Source organism: Ursus americanus, chromosome 14, assembly GCF_024610735.1.
Source record: "Ursus americanus isolate L20-20 chromosome 14, mUrsAme1.1.p, whole genome shotgun sequence".
NCBI classification, from domain to species: Eukaryota; Metazoa; Chordata; class Mammalia; order Carnivora; family Ursidae; genus Ursus; species Ursus americanus.
In genome coordinates, this window is record NC_142140.1 from 70,357,763 (window position 1) to 70,375,582 (window position 17,820).

At 50.0% G+C, this 17,820-nt stretch overlaps 1 protein-coding gene across 9 annotated transcripts in view; it reads right to left on the minus strand.

Annotated features, from left to right (window-relative positions):
* The window catches only part of LOC123779747 (multidrug and toxin extrusion protein 2-like), a 68,704-nt gene extending 51,275 nt beyond the window's left edge, over positions 1-17,429 (minus strand). For 5 of the 9 annotated variants that reach the window (XM_087867676.1, XM_087867675.1, XM_087867671.1 and 2 more), the window contains exons 1-8: positions 17,262-17,429; positions 17,044-17,145; positions 9,806-9,874; positions 7,001-7,149; positions 6,134-6,176; positions 5,333-5,377; positions 3,181-3,278; positions 1,655-1,752 (exon numbers count right to left, since the gene is read on the minus strand). In XM_087867676.1, the coding sequence (XP_087723802.1) occupies positions 1,655-1,752; positions 3,181-3,278; positions 5,333-5,377; positions 6,134-6,176; positions 7,001-7,149; positions 9,806-9,874; positions 17,044-17,145; positions 17,262-17,408 (751 nt within the window). In that variant the 5' untranslated portion in view covers positions 17,409-17,429. The other 4 variants (XM_045778233.2, XM_087867672.1, XM_087867677.1 and 1 more) reach the window with 4 other exon arrangements.
* Between the last annotated feature and the right edge of the window lie 391 nt (positions 17,430-17,820).

Consider the following 17,820-nt stretch of genomic DNA (forward strand, 5'->3'; position numbering starts at 1 on the left):
AACACGTACGTACCATACAACAGAGCCCCCCCTCCCAAAATATGAAGCAAACATTGACAGAACTGGAGAATTAGTTCCACAAAGAGTTGGGAGACACAGTACGCTATTTTCGGTAATGAATGGAACATCTAGACAGATGATCATTAAGGAAATAGAGGACTTAAAACAAAATTTCCCAACAGAGGAAAGTCCACGGCCTTAGGGCTTCACTGGTGAATTAAAGCAAACATCTGAAGAAGAACTGACACCAATCTTTCTCAAACTCTTCCAAAAAATAGAAGAATAAGTAACACTACTGAACTCATGGCCTCATTCTATGAGGCCAGCATCACCCTGATACCAAGGCCAGGTTCAGACAACACAAGAAAAGAAAATCACAGAGCAATATCCCTTATGAATATGGATGTAAAACTCCTTGACAAAATACTGGCAAACTATACCCAGCAGCATATTAAAAGGATTGTACACCGGGACCAAATGGGATTTATCCCAGAAATGCAGCTGTGATGACCACCAATCAAAGGGATACATCACATTAATAAAAGGGGGAAAAACAAACACTGCTCAGCTCAGTTAAGGCAGAAAAAATATCCAACACCCTTTTTATGAACAAAAACACTCAACAAACTAGGAATAGAGGAAATTTTCTCAACCCGATGAAGGGCTTCTATGAAAATCCCACACGTATCGTATCAATGGCTAAAGACTGAAAACTCTGCCTCTAAAATCAGAAACAAGACAAAGGGGCTCAGTTTTTATACTTCTACTCAACATTGTGCTGGAAGTTCTACCAGACCAATTAATCAAGAAAAGAAATAAAAGGCATCAAAACTGGGAAGGAAGAAGTAAAATCATCTCTGTTCACACATGGCATGATCCTGTACGTAGAAACACCCAAAGAATCTACAGGGAAGCCGCCGGGGCTAATGAAAGACCCCGGCAAAGTTTCAAGATACAAGATCAGCAGAAAATAGACTGGAGGTTACCGGAGGCGAGAGGGAGGGAAAATGGGGAGTTACTGCTTAATTGGTACAAGGTTTCTGTTTGGGGTGATAGAAATGTTTTCGAAATGGATGGTGGTGATGGTTATGCAACATCGTGAATGTACTGAAGAGCTCTTAAAATGGTTTAAGACGGCAAGTTTCCCGTGATATATATTTTACCCCAATTTTAAAGATTAGAAAAAAACAAAACAAAACAAATCTATTTTACTGAATTTACAAATGCACGTTAAACTACTTAAGGGATGCTAACCTGTAAGTGGTACTGAATGTTTAAGAGAGTTCAATCTGTTCACTTGAGTTGATAAGACGTTAATTAAACTTCACTTTCATAGAGCAGCATGAATTGCAAAGAACAGTTAGGGTTTCGTATCTGCAATTTTAATTCATTAAGTATCAATTATTACAACCCGACAGCTGCCAACAGTTTTCCTTGACCAAAACCTGACTTCATGGACATAAAATTAAAAAAAAAAAATCTCATATTGACCTGTAAGTTTTATATTTTCACTAATTTAAATATTTTCTATAATTTTTAAATTTTCCAAAAGATTAAAAAAAAAACCTCTCTGGGGAGAAAACAATTCCCCAAACCAGGATTACATCCCTCTGAATAACAAATAACAAAACGTAAGAAATCAAAGTCCTCGTACCTCCCCAGGTGTCGACGTGAATTTTTTTCCACCACACATACAGGAAAAGAAGAGCAGACAGGAGGAACTGGGAAGTGGTGTTTGCCCAGGCGGATCCTCTGAAGGAGAGAACATGATCATTCCCTGTGAGTGCGTTCCATCCAAGTACAAAGAAACAGGCTGTCCCGAAAAGCTTTGGCTCCGTTAGGGAATCACAATCTTTAGAAAAGCCTAGAACCTGAGGACTATCTTTTCACAATTTAAATATAGCACCCACTTAAGATAGACTTGTTTTCTTTCCACCAACACTGAATTTTGTGGAAGAGCCAAATGTGACTATCAGTCAACCGAAAAACAAAAGAACATAAACATCTGTCACTATTCCTTGTCCTCACAGCCTGAAATAACCCATCATATAAATTCTTACACATAATTAGTTACATACAGTATCAAAACACAGCTATCGTGTTCAGAAACACTGGTCTAAGGTTCATAGTTGTTTTATTTCCCAGGATTTTAATAAATTTGTTTGCTATTACAAGATAACCTTAGAGCATCTTGGACAGATGACGTTTTACCCCACAAATAAAATGACGCCCCGTCCTTCTACTTTTTCATTTCACTCTTCTGACCAATCCTCGAATTTTATCACTGATTAATCCATTCCCATGGGTTCCTCTCCTCTTACCCAACTACCCCCAAACTGTCCTTCGTAGATCTATTCGAGAAACTTATTTTTTTAAGATTTTTATTTATTTAGTTTGTCCAAGAAACTTCTAAGAGAGGGTCTGTAAGGTGCACCTGCAGGGGAAACCCAGACCCCCCCCCCCACTCAGGTGTTTACATGGGTTGATGTCACCAGCTTGCAAACCTGTCAACCGACTCTTCCCCCATGGCCAAAGCCTCTTTCCGTTTTCCTAGCGTAAGGAAGATGTCATAAACCTTTTTTCACTGGTTATCCTTATACTCCACCTCTCCACTATCCTTTACTTAATGGCTTTTATATACATTTCCTACTGCAACTAACAGTAAGAAATAAATTTGCTATCACTCCCCGGTACCCACAATAATATGGGTACACACGTGCGCACGCACACAGAAACAAACGTCTCATGAAAATACCCCCACATCTTCTCATATTTTCTATTCTATTTCATTTTATTTTCTTTCAGTTTTCATTTATAAAGAAACACGCTGTCCTAGGGCAGATAAAATTGCCAGGGGCTCAGGGCTGGGTCTGCAAGAGCTGGTGTGACCACGCCGGCCACATGCGAGGGAGGCTGGCTCTGGGCCAGCGCACTGGAAGGTTCAGCTGGGAGATTCACCAACGGCCTGGCATCTCCGGTGGGAGGTCCAGACTGACACTGCCTCCTACGTGCGACCCTCATCTTCTCAAGCTTCGTAAAGATGGAACTGGGTCGATTTCTTACAACTCAGGGATAGCGGGAGAATCAGCGCTCCCTCCCGGGCTGCCTCCCAGCCCCTGGGACCGGAGCCCGCACCTGGCAGACACCCAGGCTCTGGGGAAGGAGAGGGTCACTACTTACACCACGCCGAGGTCCAGGGCATAGAGCAGAAGGGCATTCATGCCCACGTTGATCACATTCGCTGCAATTCCCGTGATCACTTGCGGCATGATGATGCCCTAAAACCCCCCCAAGAAGAAAACAAACAGCATTTTCAAAAGTCAATCAGTTCGGTGGTGTGAAATAACAGGAAACATACATTGGTCTCGGCCCCTGCCCTGCCCCGGTTCCCAGCACAGAGCTCCTAAAGCCCTCGTAATTTCCCCAGGGATCAGAACGCTAGGGGGTTCCTTTGTTCTCACACAGGGTCTTCAAGCCGGGTTCTTGACACGGAGTTCCGAAATCCTTTGGAATGTCTTGGGGGACAAGGGTGACTTTTGTCATAACGAGGGGACTCTGAGTGGGCTCCTGGATGGGACCAGGTCACCAGAAACACCAAGCCGCGATTAGAAGCTTGACTTTGTCAGCCCCTCTCTCACTTTCCAGACGGGGGAGAGGGGCTGCGAATAGAGTACGAGATCGATCCTGCTGCCCCCAAAAGCACAGGGTCTGGAGAGCTTCCAGCTTGCTGAACACGAAGACGTGCTGGGAAGACGGCACCCCTTCCCCACGGGCCTCGCCCCCTGGGTGTTCGTCTGCATTCTTTGTCAGATCCTTTGATGATAAACGTAAAATGTTAGCAAACTTGTCCTCAGTTCTGCGAGTCTCTCTAATACATCAACGGAACCGACCAGCCGATCGGTCACACAGGTGGCAACCTAGACTTGCCTTCGGCATCTGGAGGTGGGGAGGTTAGACGGTGGGACTGAGCCCTCCACCTGCGGGAGGTCCCAAATCCAGGCAAGAGCGTCCGAGTCCAGTGAAGAGGCAGGCCAGCCAGCTGCTGTGGCCGGACTTCGTGGTGTGGAAACAGCCCCCACGCCTCCGGGGAGAGGACAACGCGGTAGTCGTGTGAGAGCAACGAGACTTGCAGGAGGAAGAGGGAGTCCCTCTAAGTAGGCAGAGTTACACGCGCAGGGATTTTAAAGGACAGCGTAGCTACATGGGACCGCAGCGGCCAGGGCCAAAGCCACTGGCTGCATCTCCGCCACGGGTGCGGCTGCAAGCCCAACCAACCAGCTGCGTGTAAGTGCTTCCGATGACCTGCTGCGCCCCAGCTGGTACCACGGAGACAGAAGAGAAGGAATGATCGCGTGCACCGCAAATCCACTCCCGGCATGCAGCGTCCCGGGAGGACCATCTGGGAGACGCTTGGGCCCAGTTACTTCTCCACAAGGCCGCGGGCAAGGTTTATGAAGTCCTCGCACACGAAACACCTGCCAGGCCGGGCCCCTAGCGGGCATGCGGTGAATGTTCACCCCGTGCTTTACGGGGCCACAGAGCCTCACTCCTTCTGGGTCTGTGGCCTACCCTACACTAGTCCTCGGATGAACATTTTCCTGAGGATTCTCCGTGTGTTTAAATGGATCTGACCACCATCGAAGTGGACAGCTTTGGGGACGCCTGGGTGGCTCAGCGGGAAGCGCCTGCCTTCAGCTCAGGTCATGATCCCGGGGTCCTGGGATCGAGTCCCACGTCGGGCTCTTTGCTTAGCACGGAGCCTGCTTCTCCCTCTGCTCCCCCCCCCCACTTGTGCTCTCTGACAAATAAATAAAATCTTAAAAAAAAAAACAAAAAAACAAAGAGCGGCTTCTGTGGACAGAAGTCACATGAAGGCAAGCAGATGGCTTATAGAAGAGGGACATGGGGAGGTGGCATGGTGACGTAGAGGTCACCCCTTACCTCTACCCTCGACCTTCTCACCCATGTCCCTTCTCTGTGTCATATACCAGGGGCACCGTGAACCCCAGGCGCTTCTGGGCCATAGGAACTCTGGGGCTTCTTCCTCTAAAACAGAGGCACGAGAGCCAGGCCTGGGGCCAGACCCAAAGCCAGCCAGCAGCCCACAAAAGAGGTTAGAGGTGGAGTAACACCAGGGGTGGGCGCAGGAATTGGACAGAGGGAGACGGGCGTCTCCCCTGAGCCGGACAAAGTCCATCTACGAGACGTCACGTCTCCCCAACAAGGAGCTCTCGGTAGGATTCCAGGAAAAAAATTGTGAATTACTTTTACTATAGAATATTTACTATACATTTCCAGTACCACGGAGTAAAAATAGAAAAAGAATCTGTACCTGACTTTGTAAATATCTCGTCTGCAGCTGGAACAGGAATGTTGCCTGTAAGAGAAAACAGAAAAACCCCTCACATTAATAGGAAAGTATAATTCCAAGAGTTTCTGTCAGTTCTGTTTTTTAAGAAGACATTTCCTCTTGATGAGACGTCAAAATCAGAGAACCAGAGCCACACCAATCAATGCTAGGATGCTGTTTGGAATTTTCCAGAAAAGACTCGCTGACAAACGGACAAGTCGACCTCTAACTGGCTGAAGCAGAAACCCCTCACTACCTTGACATTTGAATGGCTCCGAGGGTGCCAGCCGGGGGGGGGGGGTACTTCCCAAAATCCCAGGGGAGCCCTGGCAACATCCTGATTAATTTGCAATCGAAAGTAACCATGGCATAAGGAAGGGGAGTTCTTCCTCTGATCGGTGTGCATGCTTCCTGTAAGCTGGTGGGCCTCAAAGTGGTACAAGCTCTGAGAATCAGTAAGGGAGGGATGGCAGGTCCAAGAGAGACCCGTTGAACTGACACACGGACAGCTCTGTGATACGAGGAGGGAGGCCCACACTTGCCACATTCATGAGCTGCTTCATGTAAAGCAACGCGGGGCACCTGGGCGGCTCAGTCGGTTAAGCACCTGCCTTCAGCTCAGGTAGTGGTCCTGGGGTCCTGGGATCGAGCCCCACGTCGGGCTCCCTGCTCAGCGGGGAGTCTGCTTCTCTCTCTGCCCCTCCCCCCTGCTCATGCTCTCTCTCTCTCCCCCTCAAATAAATTAATTAATTTAAAAAAAAAAAGAATACCCTTGACACTTACAGGAAGAGCAGGAATAAAAATCATCACATAAGTCTGGGCTATCCTGAAATAAACAGCAAACAGCCTTCGGTTAATATCCAAACAATTACTGATCATACGTCTTCAAATTGAATCCACACAGTATTTTCTAAAAAGTAAAACTAAAAATAACTTAGATGGGGAAATTTAATGACGCTCTTAAGAGACTTTTTCTGCAACCCAAATTAACACATCGGGCCCGCTGAGCGTCTGCTTTCTAAAGGCAAGCCGGACTTTACACCTTTCAGCACATTCCTAGCAGAAAAGGTGGAACGAACACAGCAAAATGAACTGAAACGTGGGCGAAATTTAGAAACTTTCGGAGTTGGGACTGTAGGTGTATCTCACACTGAAGCAAGACGGTCTTCTAGAAAAGGAGAGATGCCTCCTTGTGTGCCATCCATGCCATGTACCCTGAAGACAATCCCAGAGAGCTTGCTGCAACTGCAGGTTAAAACAAACCAACCAACCAACCCAACTCTAAAAATAAAAGTGAAGGCAACTATGTTGCTATTCTCCTTCTGGGGGGAGAGAAACACTCGGTGCGTTTGCAGAACACCAGAACAGAGCAACTCTGGGAAATGTGGTCTCGGGCCAAGGGTATTACATTCTTGTCCTGTATCTTTTCACTCTGGGCACGGCACCAGGCCACCATGTTACCCCGTGTCCCTGTGTCACCCAGTGTCAGGTGGTCCCCGCCAGCCCTCTAGCCTGCACTCCGCAGGTCACAGCTTCCGTTTGCCACAGGGTTCGAGTCCAGGGAATCGGCCGAATATGTCAACACAGGTAAGAGGCCCAGATGGTCACTTACTCTGAACCTGGGGTTCTGACATGAGAGACGCTGCTGACCTGGAGACTTCGGGGTCTTGTTTTAAGAGCAGGAGGATGCGTTCCGTATTGATGAAGACGGCCCAGCAAGGAAAGCAACACAGCATCAAGATGAGGATTCCTCTTTGAAGGATGATCCCCACGCGTTTCAGGTTCTTGCCTCCAAAGGACTTGAGAGAGAAAACGTGCGATGGTAACGAATGCCGCGGTGTGCTGAGAGCCGGCGGGGAGAGGCCCGGCCGGGCGGCCCGCGTGGCTGGGACCGGGGTGGCGCACCAGGCCCAGTGGCCGCCACAGCGGGAGGGGGACAGTGGGGGGCTCCCAGGAGGGAACCGACATAAGCTGCTGAAGTCTAAGAGGGACGAGGGTACAGAAGCCAGAGGCGACCAGCCACCGGGGGCCCAGAGCACGGAGCAGAGAGCGGGCCAGGGGAGGACAGCGCAGGCCCCAGACAGAAGCAGCCCCGACAGAGGCTGAGGGGCGTGTCCCCACAGTGGCCTTGGCCGAGTCCGGGCCTCGCCGAGCTTTTCCCACGCTCCCTTTCCTTCAAGTAACCCGTGTGACTGTCTCTTTCCACATCCAAAAAGGGGTCTACCTTAAGGCACAGTACAGGGGTGGCGCAGTCGTTAAGCGTCTGCCTTTGGCTCAGGGCGTGATCCCCCCGTTCTGGGATCGAGCCCCACATCAGGCTCCTGTGCTGGGAGCCTGCTTCTTCCTCTCCCACTCCCCCTGCTTGTGTTCCCTCTCTCGCTGGCTGTCTCTGTCAAATAAATAAAACAAAATCTTTAAAAATAAATAAATAAAGCACAGTACCAAAGGCAACGAAAACAAATTAAATAAAAATAATGGCAAGATAAATACCATAGAATATTACGCAGATAGTAGAGGGAATGTCTGTACTAGTTCATTCCACGTGTTCTCCAAACTCATGGTTTAACGGGAGGAAAACATGATAAAACCATGGTGATTTTTGGGCGCCTGGGTGGCTCGGGTCTCAAGCCCCGCATCAGGCTCCCTGCTCCGCTGGGAGCCTGCTTCTTCCTCTCCCACTCCCCCTGCTTCTGTTCCCTCTCTCGCTGGCTGTCTCTGTCAAATAAATAAAATCTTTTTTAAAAAAATGTAGATTTTAGGGGCGCCTGGGTGGCACAGCGGTTAAGCGTCTGCCTTCGGCTCAGGGCGTGATCCCGGCGTTATGGGATCGAGCCCCACATCAGGCTCTTCCGCTGTGAGCCTGCTTCTTCCTCTCCCACTCCCCCTGCTTGTGTTCCCTCTCTCGCTGGCTGTCTCTATCTCTGTCAAATAAATAAATAAAATCTTAAAAAAAAAAATTTTTTTTAAATAAAAAAATGTAGATTTTAGAATGGTGTGGGTGTGTAAGTGTACATCGATGGGAATATTTGGAGGATTGTCACCAAAAATTTAACAGAGATAACTCCTAAGGGTTAAATTTTAGTAATTTTCCCCCCATTTTTTTCAAATACTTTTGTAGGTAACCTGAAGTTTCTATATGTGCTTGACTTTTAGTATATTTCTATTTTATTTTTTCTTTTTTATTATTTTTTTACTATCGCTTTAAAAAGTTATTTAAAATCCAGGAAACAACATGCTATTATGGAATACATTTATTAATACAGAAAGATGTCCATTCTAGGTGAGGAAATAAAGATAGAGTGTGTTCTGTTTAAAAAAAAAAAACTGTATGAATAAAAATAATGAAATGATGCAAAAAAGGGACAAAAAACGAGTTTAAAATAAAAATTCATATCCTGTGCCATGCCAATGCAGAGCTAACTTGAGCCTAAATTGCATTAATTGCTTTAGAGCCCTGTTCAGCTCAGCCCGCAAAAACTCTCTCAGAATCCACCGTGCACAAACGGTCGGGGAGCTGAGTGCAACAGCTTGGCAGACACCACGTATGCTCAGCGCTGCTCCTTCCTTTGGACATAACCCTGTCCTCTCTCTCCCAGGCACTGGGTTTGAAGGCAGGACTCATTCGTCACACATCCACCCACCCATCCATCCATCAACCATCCATCCAACCACCTGTCCACCCATCTACCCATCTCTGCTTGCTTCTCTGCCTTCCTCTCACTCATTCAACGAACTTCCAGGGTACCCACTCCATAGCAAGCACAAGGCTGAACCATAGTGACTCAAAGACTGAATGGGATAAAGCCTTTCTCCCCAAGCACCTCGGATCCTAGTAGGGAAACCACTATGGTTGTGAAGCAGGGGGGCGAGATGGAAGACAGAGCCAGGAGTGGAAGGCCTGGACCAGAATCTTCCTCTCCTCTGATTATGCTGGCACACCAACCTGGAGTTCCCAACCCCATGACGGCCAGTGAGAACGGACACAATGAGCAGACTCTCTGCTAACATGCGGAGACGGCAGATAGAGAAGGATTCTGACTCGAGCCGAGGAGGGTGGTGTATTCTTGTGAGAGAGACCGTTCAGGTGGGAAAGCCTGCTGAGTTTAGTTCTGGTCGAGCTGAGTCTGAGTGTCTGGGCCGTGGCCGACATTCAAGCCTGGCCCTCAGGAGAGAGATGCGGGTAGGAGATGGAGATGTGGGTCCTCAACATCGGGTAAGGGAGGACGGTTTTAGGGTGGGAGAGATCACAACAGGACAGAAAAAGGGAAACCCAGCCCCACCCGAGCACATAGGCCCCGAGGACACGAGGACACGATTAGGAAAGTCGTCAGCAGCATGGTATTTGACAAACCAGAGGCAACAAAAGCCACAGAGGGGACAGTCCTTTACATCACCTCCCACAGGAAAGGAAACTGACCCAAACCAGGGTGCGGGGGAGGGGTGGCCCGTCCTCACCTGAGACATCAGTGTGTCGCAAGCAGAGGCCAAGCCAGTTCCCACGGAAATCCCGGTAACGTTCACGACCTGCAAGGAACGACCCCGAGCTGCAGCTGGCACCCGGGGCCCGGCCCTGCCCGCAGCTCCCTCCGCACCAAGCAGTGAAGTAAGACAGCTTATCTCGAAGCAGCGACCCGAGACTGAGCTGAAGGCTTTCCGCTTCAGGGCAAATGCTGGCTGTCGACTGTAAACAGAACTACCGCCTCCGAGCGAAGGATCGCAATCGCTTCGTGTCAACCAGGGTGACTTATGAGCTCATTTTTCTCCACACGGCTCCCGTTACAACGTCCACGTGAAGAAGCGAAGCTGTGACCGATCTCTAAGAGCGGTGCCCCTGGTCTGCGACGTGCGTCCAATAACAGTGACAGCAAACCCGGACTGTATGCTACAAGCAGGCCCCGTCCCAAGCCCCTGCCGTGCGGGGTGTCATGAGCACTGCTCCCACCTTACCGGGCACCTGAGCAAGTCACAGAAAGCTGCGGTCACTCCGATGGTGGCCTGAGGCTGGGAAGTCTGGCCCCAGGCTCTAATCCGCTAGTGAGAACCGGCGCGAGGTTGCGTGACCTTCTGGCCTCGGCCTCAGCCCGGGCCCCTGACAACTAAGGTTAACCTGCAGGTAGGCTCAGAGCCCAACGGGCTGTTTTGCAATAGCGGGGGCTGGGGAGAGCTGGAGGCCCTCCTTTTCTTTCCCGGTCTCACATTTAGCAGGAGTTCAACCCCTGGTGAGTTCAGCTCTTGGCTGACCAAGGTCACGCACTCTAGGCCCCAGGAGTCGGTGACAGGCCACACGCAGAGTGAGTCCCCTGGCCTCTGCCTGCCAGCCCAGGGCAGCATCAGGGCTAAGGCTCCAAACCCTCCTCTGCCTTCCACGAAAAGAAAGGGAAGCATGGCTGTTACCCTTCCTCGACGGCTTCAAGTCTCTCCCCAGGTCAAGTCCGTTGTCAGAGCCTGCCTTGATCCCCATCAAGGGCTGCTAACCCTGAGCTCTGACGTCATCCCTTCCCCATACCCCATAAACCCTGAGCTCTGACGTCATCCCCTCCCCATACCCCATAAACCCTGAGCTCTGACGTCATCCCCTCCCCATACCCCATAAACCCTGAGCTCTGACGTCATCCCTTCCCCATACCCCATACAACCCTGAGCTCGGACGTCATCCCCTCCCCATACCCCATAAACCCTGAGCTCTGACGTCATCCCCTCCCCATACCCCATAAACCCTGAGCTCTGACGTCATCTCTTCCCCATACCCCATACAACGGGCTGTCTGTATATTCAGCCTGTTCCATCCAGACTTGCAACTGTATCTCTTGTGGCAAGTTGTATGGGGACACCGTCTTCCACTTCACCAAACGCTACAACAGACATTCCTCTGACTCAGTATCAGGAAAGGCCGTCCTTCCCCCGAGTAGATGGCCCAGTAACATCTTGGGCCTGCTGGGAATTTCTGGAAACTACCAGGGCAGGGAGTCCAGAGTGCAATTTGCAGCTTCTCCGGGGCTAACCACTCCCAGCTGAGTCTTTTTCTAGCCATGTTTCTTTGACCCTATCCGACCAGCTAATTATTTATCCTTCTGTCTTGAAAGTATTTTTATAAACCAACTCAAATTCTTCATGAAACAAGGTGGGATATAAATGTTCTTGGGCACCTGGCTGGTTCAGCCAGTAGAGATGTGACTCTTGGTCTCGGGGTCGTGAGTTTGAGCCCCACGTCGGGGGGGAGAGATTACTGAAAAAAACAAAATATTTTTTTAAAATGTTCTCTTATTTAAAAAACAAACACTCTGGGGGCGCCTGGGTGGCACAGCGGTTAAGCGTCTGCCTTCGGCTCAGGGCATGATCCCGGCGTTATGGGATCGAGCCCCACATCAGGCTCCTCCGCTATGAGCCTGCTTCTTCCTCTCCCACTCCCCCTGCTTGTGTTCCCTCTCTCGCTGGCTGTCTCTATCTCTGTCGAATAAATAAATAAAATCTTTAAATAAATAAATAAATAAATAAATAAATAAATAAATAAATAAATAAATAAATAAAAAATAAAAAACAAACATTCTGGGGCCCGTGGGTGGCCCAGTCAGTTAAACATCTGCCTTCCGCTCAGGTCATGACCCCAGGGTCCTGGGATCGAGCCCCACGTTGGACTCCGTTCAGCGGGTAGTCTGCTTCTCCCCTGCCCTTCCCCTGCTCGTGCTTTTCTCTCTCTCTCTCTCAAATAAATAAAATCTTTAAAAATATATAAAAAATTAAAAAACACTTTTGTAAATTCTCTCGTTCACATACAGAATTTTTCATAAGATGAAACATTTTTAAATGTATCTGGCTTTCATAAATAGTTTTCTTGATACTGGGCCTGTTGTCTTGGTAGCAATTAGTTACAATTTAACAGCTGGTTAAAAGCATAGTCTAACGGCCCATGGCCCAAGGAAGGACAAGCACGGACCCCCTGACCTCAGACCTTAGCTACAGAAATTCCTCTCTTTGGAATATCCCAACCTTCCCACATTCCCTTTTCAGGCCTACTGTTTGAATTTTAGGTTTCTATTTCCTCTGTCCCCATTAATTTTTTCTTCAAAATGTAGCAACTCTTCTTAGGCTCTTATCATCGGGTGATTTGGGACGGAAAAGCATAAAGGAACAGTGCTGCGAAGACGTCCGCTCAGGAGGTGCGTAGGTGAGGCCCAACCCAAGGCTCCCCGGAGCTGGGTACTTCTCTGAAATATCCACTTGGGCCGGATCTGTGCCAGGAACCAGGCTCGGCAAAAATTCCCATGAGCTGGCCCATCAGCAGGACGGCACGCAGAGACAGAGTGTGGCAGAGCGCCAGAAGGACGGGCCCTGCCTGGGGCTTCCCGGAAAGCGTTCTGCAGATGCCCCCAAGCCACGTCTAGAAGGATATGTCCCAGCCCCACGTGCAAGTCACAGAATACAGTGGGCACCCACAGACAGGACGCCCCATGCCTGGATTTCACTGTCCGGTGACGGGAGCAATGCAGGGCGTTAAGCCAGGGAGTGGCTTGGGGGTTTTTTTTATGGCTGGGACTGGAGAAGGATGAGACGGAGTCTGGGCCAGAGGAGGGGTGGCCCAGGGCTGGCAGGAAGGGTCAAGGCTGGGCCAGGACAGTGGTAGCAGGAAACAGAAGGAAAGGAGTCATTTTAAGAAATGCGGGGAACGAAGTTAGCAGGGCCTGCTGACAGACGGAGAGGGGGGTGTAAAAACAGAGGGGAGGGTCTGGGGTATCCCAGGGAGGACGGTCACTAGAGCTTCACCCCTTTTCCTAGTGTGAGGCAGTCCTGATGTATTCGAGTTTGTAGATCCTGAGGCAGAAAGACACGGGAGGGGGCACCTTGGTCAAGGAGGGAGACACAAATTTGAGAGGCACCGACGAACAGGAGGAGGAAGGTAACGGAGAGAGGTACACCTGTCAGAGGCAGGAAAACCAAGGAGAACCAGCAGTGGAAACACAGAGGAGGCAGGGAGGCCAGGTAAGGGCGAGGCCTCTGGAGAAGGGAGAGTGGGGTGTCACCGACAACATTAGTCAGGGAACGTTAAATGGAGTGGTGGAGAAATACAGGCCAGCCTGCAATGGGGAGAAAAGGAAACGAAGATATAAGATAGGCTTTCTGGCAAAGAGTATAAGCGCCTGGAGGCCAGACAGGGGGCTGGGAAGGGGACAGGCAGCTGGAGATGTTTTTACAGAAAAGGAGAGACTTAGATACGTTTATCATAGCGCAGAGGGACCAACTAAAGAGAAGAAATGGAAGAGAAAGGATGGTTCTGGAACACAGGCAGAAGGCCGGTCTTGAAGAGGGGAGTAATGGAGGTCTGGTGTTGAAGGGCAGGTGAGGGGAGGCAACGACTATGTGATCCACGATCCTGGGAGGGAGAGAAGATGCAGGGACCACAGCACAGGAAGACCCCATGAGGTCAAAGGGCAGGTAGGAGGTGTGGGGAACTGACAGGACAAGGAGAAAACATTGCCGCTGGGAAAACATCTACAGTGGGTCCATGCTGAGGGATGAAAATGTGCAGCGTGTGAGTCCTGAAGTGGATCGGGGGGGGGCGGTCCTGGAAGCCAGTGAGGTGGAGAGAGGTGGGGCCCACACACCCAAGAGATGAGCACCCAGGTGCTGGGGTGTGTGATGAACACCGAAGAGGCCCTGTACTGGCCACTGGATATCACTGACAGGGAAAGGTCCAGGATGGTATACGGGGAGGGACTGTCCAAACACGAGCACTGTGAAAAGACAGTCTATTCAACAAAGGGTGCTGGAAAAGGTGGACAGCCACAGGCCAAAGAATGGGACTGGACCGCCTGCTTACACGATACACAAAAAATAACTTCAAGTGGCTTAAAGGCCTGAGCGCAAGACTTGAAGCCATCAAACTACTAGAAGAAAACATAGGCAGGAAGCTCTTTGGCATTGGTCTCGGCAATAATTTTTTTGGATTTGACACCAAAAACAAAGGCAACAAAAGCCAAAACAAGCAAGTGGGACTACACCACACTCAAGAGCTTCAGCCCCCTAAATGCAAAGCCAACCTACAGAATGGGAGAGAATATTTGCAAATCATCTATCTGATCAAGAGTTCATCTCCAGGGGCGCCTGGGTGGCGCAGTCGTTGAGCGTCTGCCTTCGGCTCAGGGCGTGATCCCGGCATTATGGGATCGAGCCCCACATCGGACTCCTCTGCTATGAACCTGCTTCTTCCTCTCCCACTCCCCCTGCTTGTGTTCCCTCTCTCGCTGGCTGTCTCTATCTCTGTCAAATAAATAAATAAAATTAAAAAAAAAATAAAAATAAAATTAAAAAAAGAGTTCATCTCCAAATAGAGGAAGAACTCCTCCAACCCCATAGCAGAAGAACCCCAAACAATTGGATTAGAAACTGGGCAGAGGATCTGAACAGAAATGTTTCCAAAGACGACACACAGAGGGCCAACGAATTCTACAAGAGATGCTTACCATCACTGACCCTCGGGGAAATGCAAAGTAAAACCACAATGACCTATCACCGCACACCTGTGAGGGTCTGTGACAGGAAATAAAGTGTCAGACAAGATGGGAAACCACCGTGTCCTACTGGAGGGGATGCAAACTGGTGCGGCCAGTTGGGAGAACAGTAGGAAGGAGCCGCAAACACTTAAAAATAGAACTACCATATGATCCCACAATCCTCCTTCTGGGTATTTAACCCAAGAAAATGAAAACACTAACTCAAAAACATATCTGCACCCCCATGTTCACTGCAGCATTATTCGTAAGCCAAGGTATGGAAACAACCTAAGGGTCCACTGATGGATGCAGAAAATGTGGATAAAGAAAATGTGGTCCACACCCAGGCACGCATGCACGCGCGCGCGCGCACACACACACGCACAGTGGAATATTATTCAGTCATAAAAAAGGAAACCTTGCCATTTGCAACAACATGAATGGACACTGAGGGCATTATACTAAGTGAAATAAGCCGGTCAAAGACAAACGCCATATACTGTGGAATCTAAAGAAAGGAAAACTGAACTCATAGATACAGAGAGCAGACTGGGGGTTACCAGTGATTAGAGGCAGGGGGTGGCGAGGAGCTGGGTAAAGGCAGTCAAAAGGTACAAAGTTCCAGTTACAAAATATATAAAGTGTGGGGATGCAATGTATAGCCTAGTGACTGTAATTAATAATATCGTACTGCACATTTGAAAGTTGCCAAGAGAGTAAATCTTAGATTTCATCACATGGGAAAAAAAATCCGTGCATAGTGACAGGTGTTAACTAAATTTATTGTGGTGATTCTTTCACAATATATGCAAATATCGAATTGTTACATTATACACCTGTATGTCAATTATATCTCAGTAAAAAAAATTAAAAGAAATTTTTAAGAGGGGCACCTGGGTGGCTCAGCCATTAAGCATCTCCCTTCGACTCGGATCATGATCCCAGGTTCCTGGGATCAAGCCCTGCATCGGGCTCCCTGCTCGGCGGGAAGCCTGCTTCTCCCTCTCACACTCCCCTTGCTTGTGTTCCCTCTCTCACTGTGTCTCTCTGTCAAATAAATAAATAAAATCTTAAAACAAAAGAAAAAAAGAAAGAAAGTTTTAAGAAAGGACACTGGGAAAGAAAGGTTTGGAAACTGGTAAAAAAAAAGGTAGACACCCCCCCCCCAATAGCGGGCCCTGTGGAGAAACAAAGTGTCCTTTCAAGTTTTCAATAATAACCCACTATTAATATCTGTTCACAGTCAACGGAATGACCAGGAGTATGGGGGGGTCCCACAGTGTCCTATGCGGGGGAGGGGTCAAGTTCATCCTCTCCAGGGGACACAGTCAACAGCCTGCATGTAAAGCTTCTCTGCTTTCTTGACTCTTTCTAGAAGCCCCATCTAAACTTTGAAAGGAAGCAGAAATATCCCTTCACCCGAATTACACTCAATAACAGACCTGTAAATAAAATGTCTGATTCCACATACTTAGGTCATCCCAACCATAAAGTTGAAACCATAAACCTCCGTGGTCCCCCGACGATCTTAAGGCATATACCCACCTCCAGTGGGGACGGAGGGGACATCTTCTTAGACTGAGAAAGACCACCTTGCCATCATCACCTTGGAGGTGTTTTCCCCTTCTCCGAAAGCCTGGATGAAACCTTTCCACTACATCGCTAACAAAAACCCAGGGACAAAGACCTCCAAGGCAGTGCGATTTCAATCCACGGCCCAAGGGGAGACCCTTTCTTACTAGCGTGAAAGCCTGCGCCCACAATGAATTGTGTAATTCGAAGTCATGGCAAACAAGGGACACGACCTCTAAGTTCTCTAGTTTGATTTCATAACGGGGAAAAAAAATGCAGTTCTGTTCGTTTCACCAGCACAATTTTTTTTTTCTTTTTTTGATAATACATTTTTTATTATGTTAGTCACCACACAGCACAATTTCTATCATTGCTACCAATTCCTTGCGATCCCTGGCCGCTCCGGTCATTCGAGCTCGGCCACCGCGGGATGGTGACAAAGACGGAAACAGCCCCCGGTAAGAAGCCGACCCAATCTTCTTTCACATCTGAAGATAAGGCCCAGAAAGGCACCCCTGGGTCAAGGTCCGACCCTGCAAGGCAAGACCTCAGCCAGGACACAATGCAAATCCCGAGGCTTTACCACGGACGGGGTCGACCCCAAAGGAGAGACTGAAAAAACGCAACACCTACCGACACGGCGAGCGTAACGGCGTCCAGCTCCACTTTGCCCAGATGCCCGCAGAAGATGGAACTGACCACGCTAATGAGAAAGATCATCAGCTGCGCCAGGAACTGCCGAGGGGAAGGGAAGGAGAGCACGAGCTGACGCCGAGCCCGGCCGCCCGGGGGGGACGCTGCGGGGCGCCCGGGCCGGGCCGCCGTCGGGGGGCGCGGGGCCGCGCACTCACCACGGGGCCCGCGAGCGCCACCAGCGCGGCCGCCTCGCGTCGCACGTCGGGCGGCAGCGCGCCCCGCAGGCCCCGCAGGCAGCCGCGCCAGAGGGGGGCGTCGGGGCGCTCGGCGCTGTCCGGGGTGGCGGCGGCGGCGGGCTCCATGCTGGCGCCGGCACTGGTGCGCGGGAGGCGGCGGTGGGCTGGGGGCGGCCCGGCCCCGCCCCGCGGACCGCCCCACCTGCGGACGCGGCCGGGGGTGGAGATGGGGGTGGGGCAGGCGGGACGCCCGGGACGCCCCCCGCCAACCGTCGCGGTCCGCAGACCCCTGGGGGCTGGGGGCGGGGCGCCGCCCGGGGAGTGGGAGGCCGCGGGGGGGGGGTGCTCTGCGACAGACGACTGTAGGTCGTTAAGAGTTAAAAGTGCCCAGGCGGGGGTTGGAGAGGGCGAGTTCGTAATTCCACCCTCCGCACCTCCCGGCACTTTGGTGCCATTTCAGGTGACCAACCCGTCTGCCTCGGGTTACGGGTGTGTTAAAGTACTCCCCCGGGGATGCGCTTTGGGACCCGGAGATAAG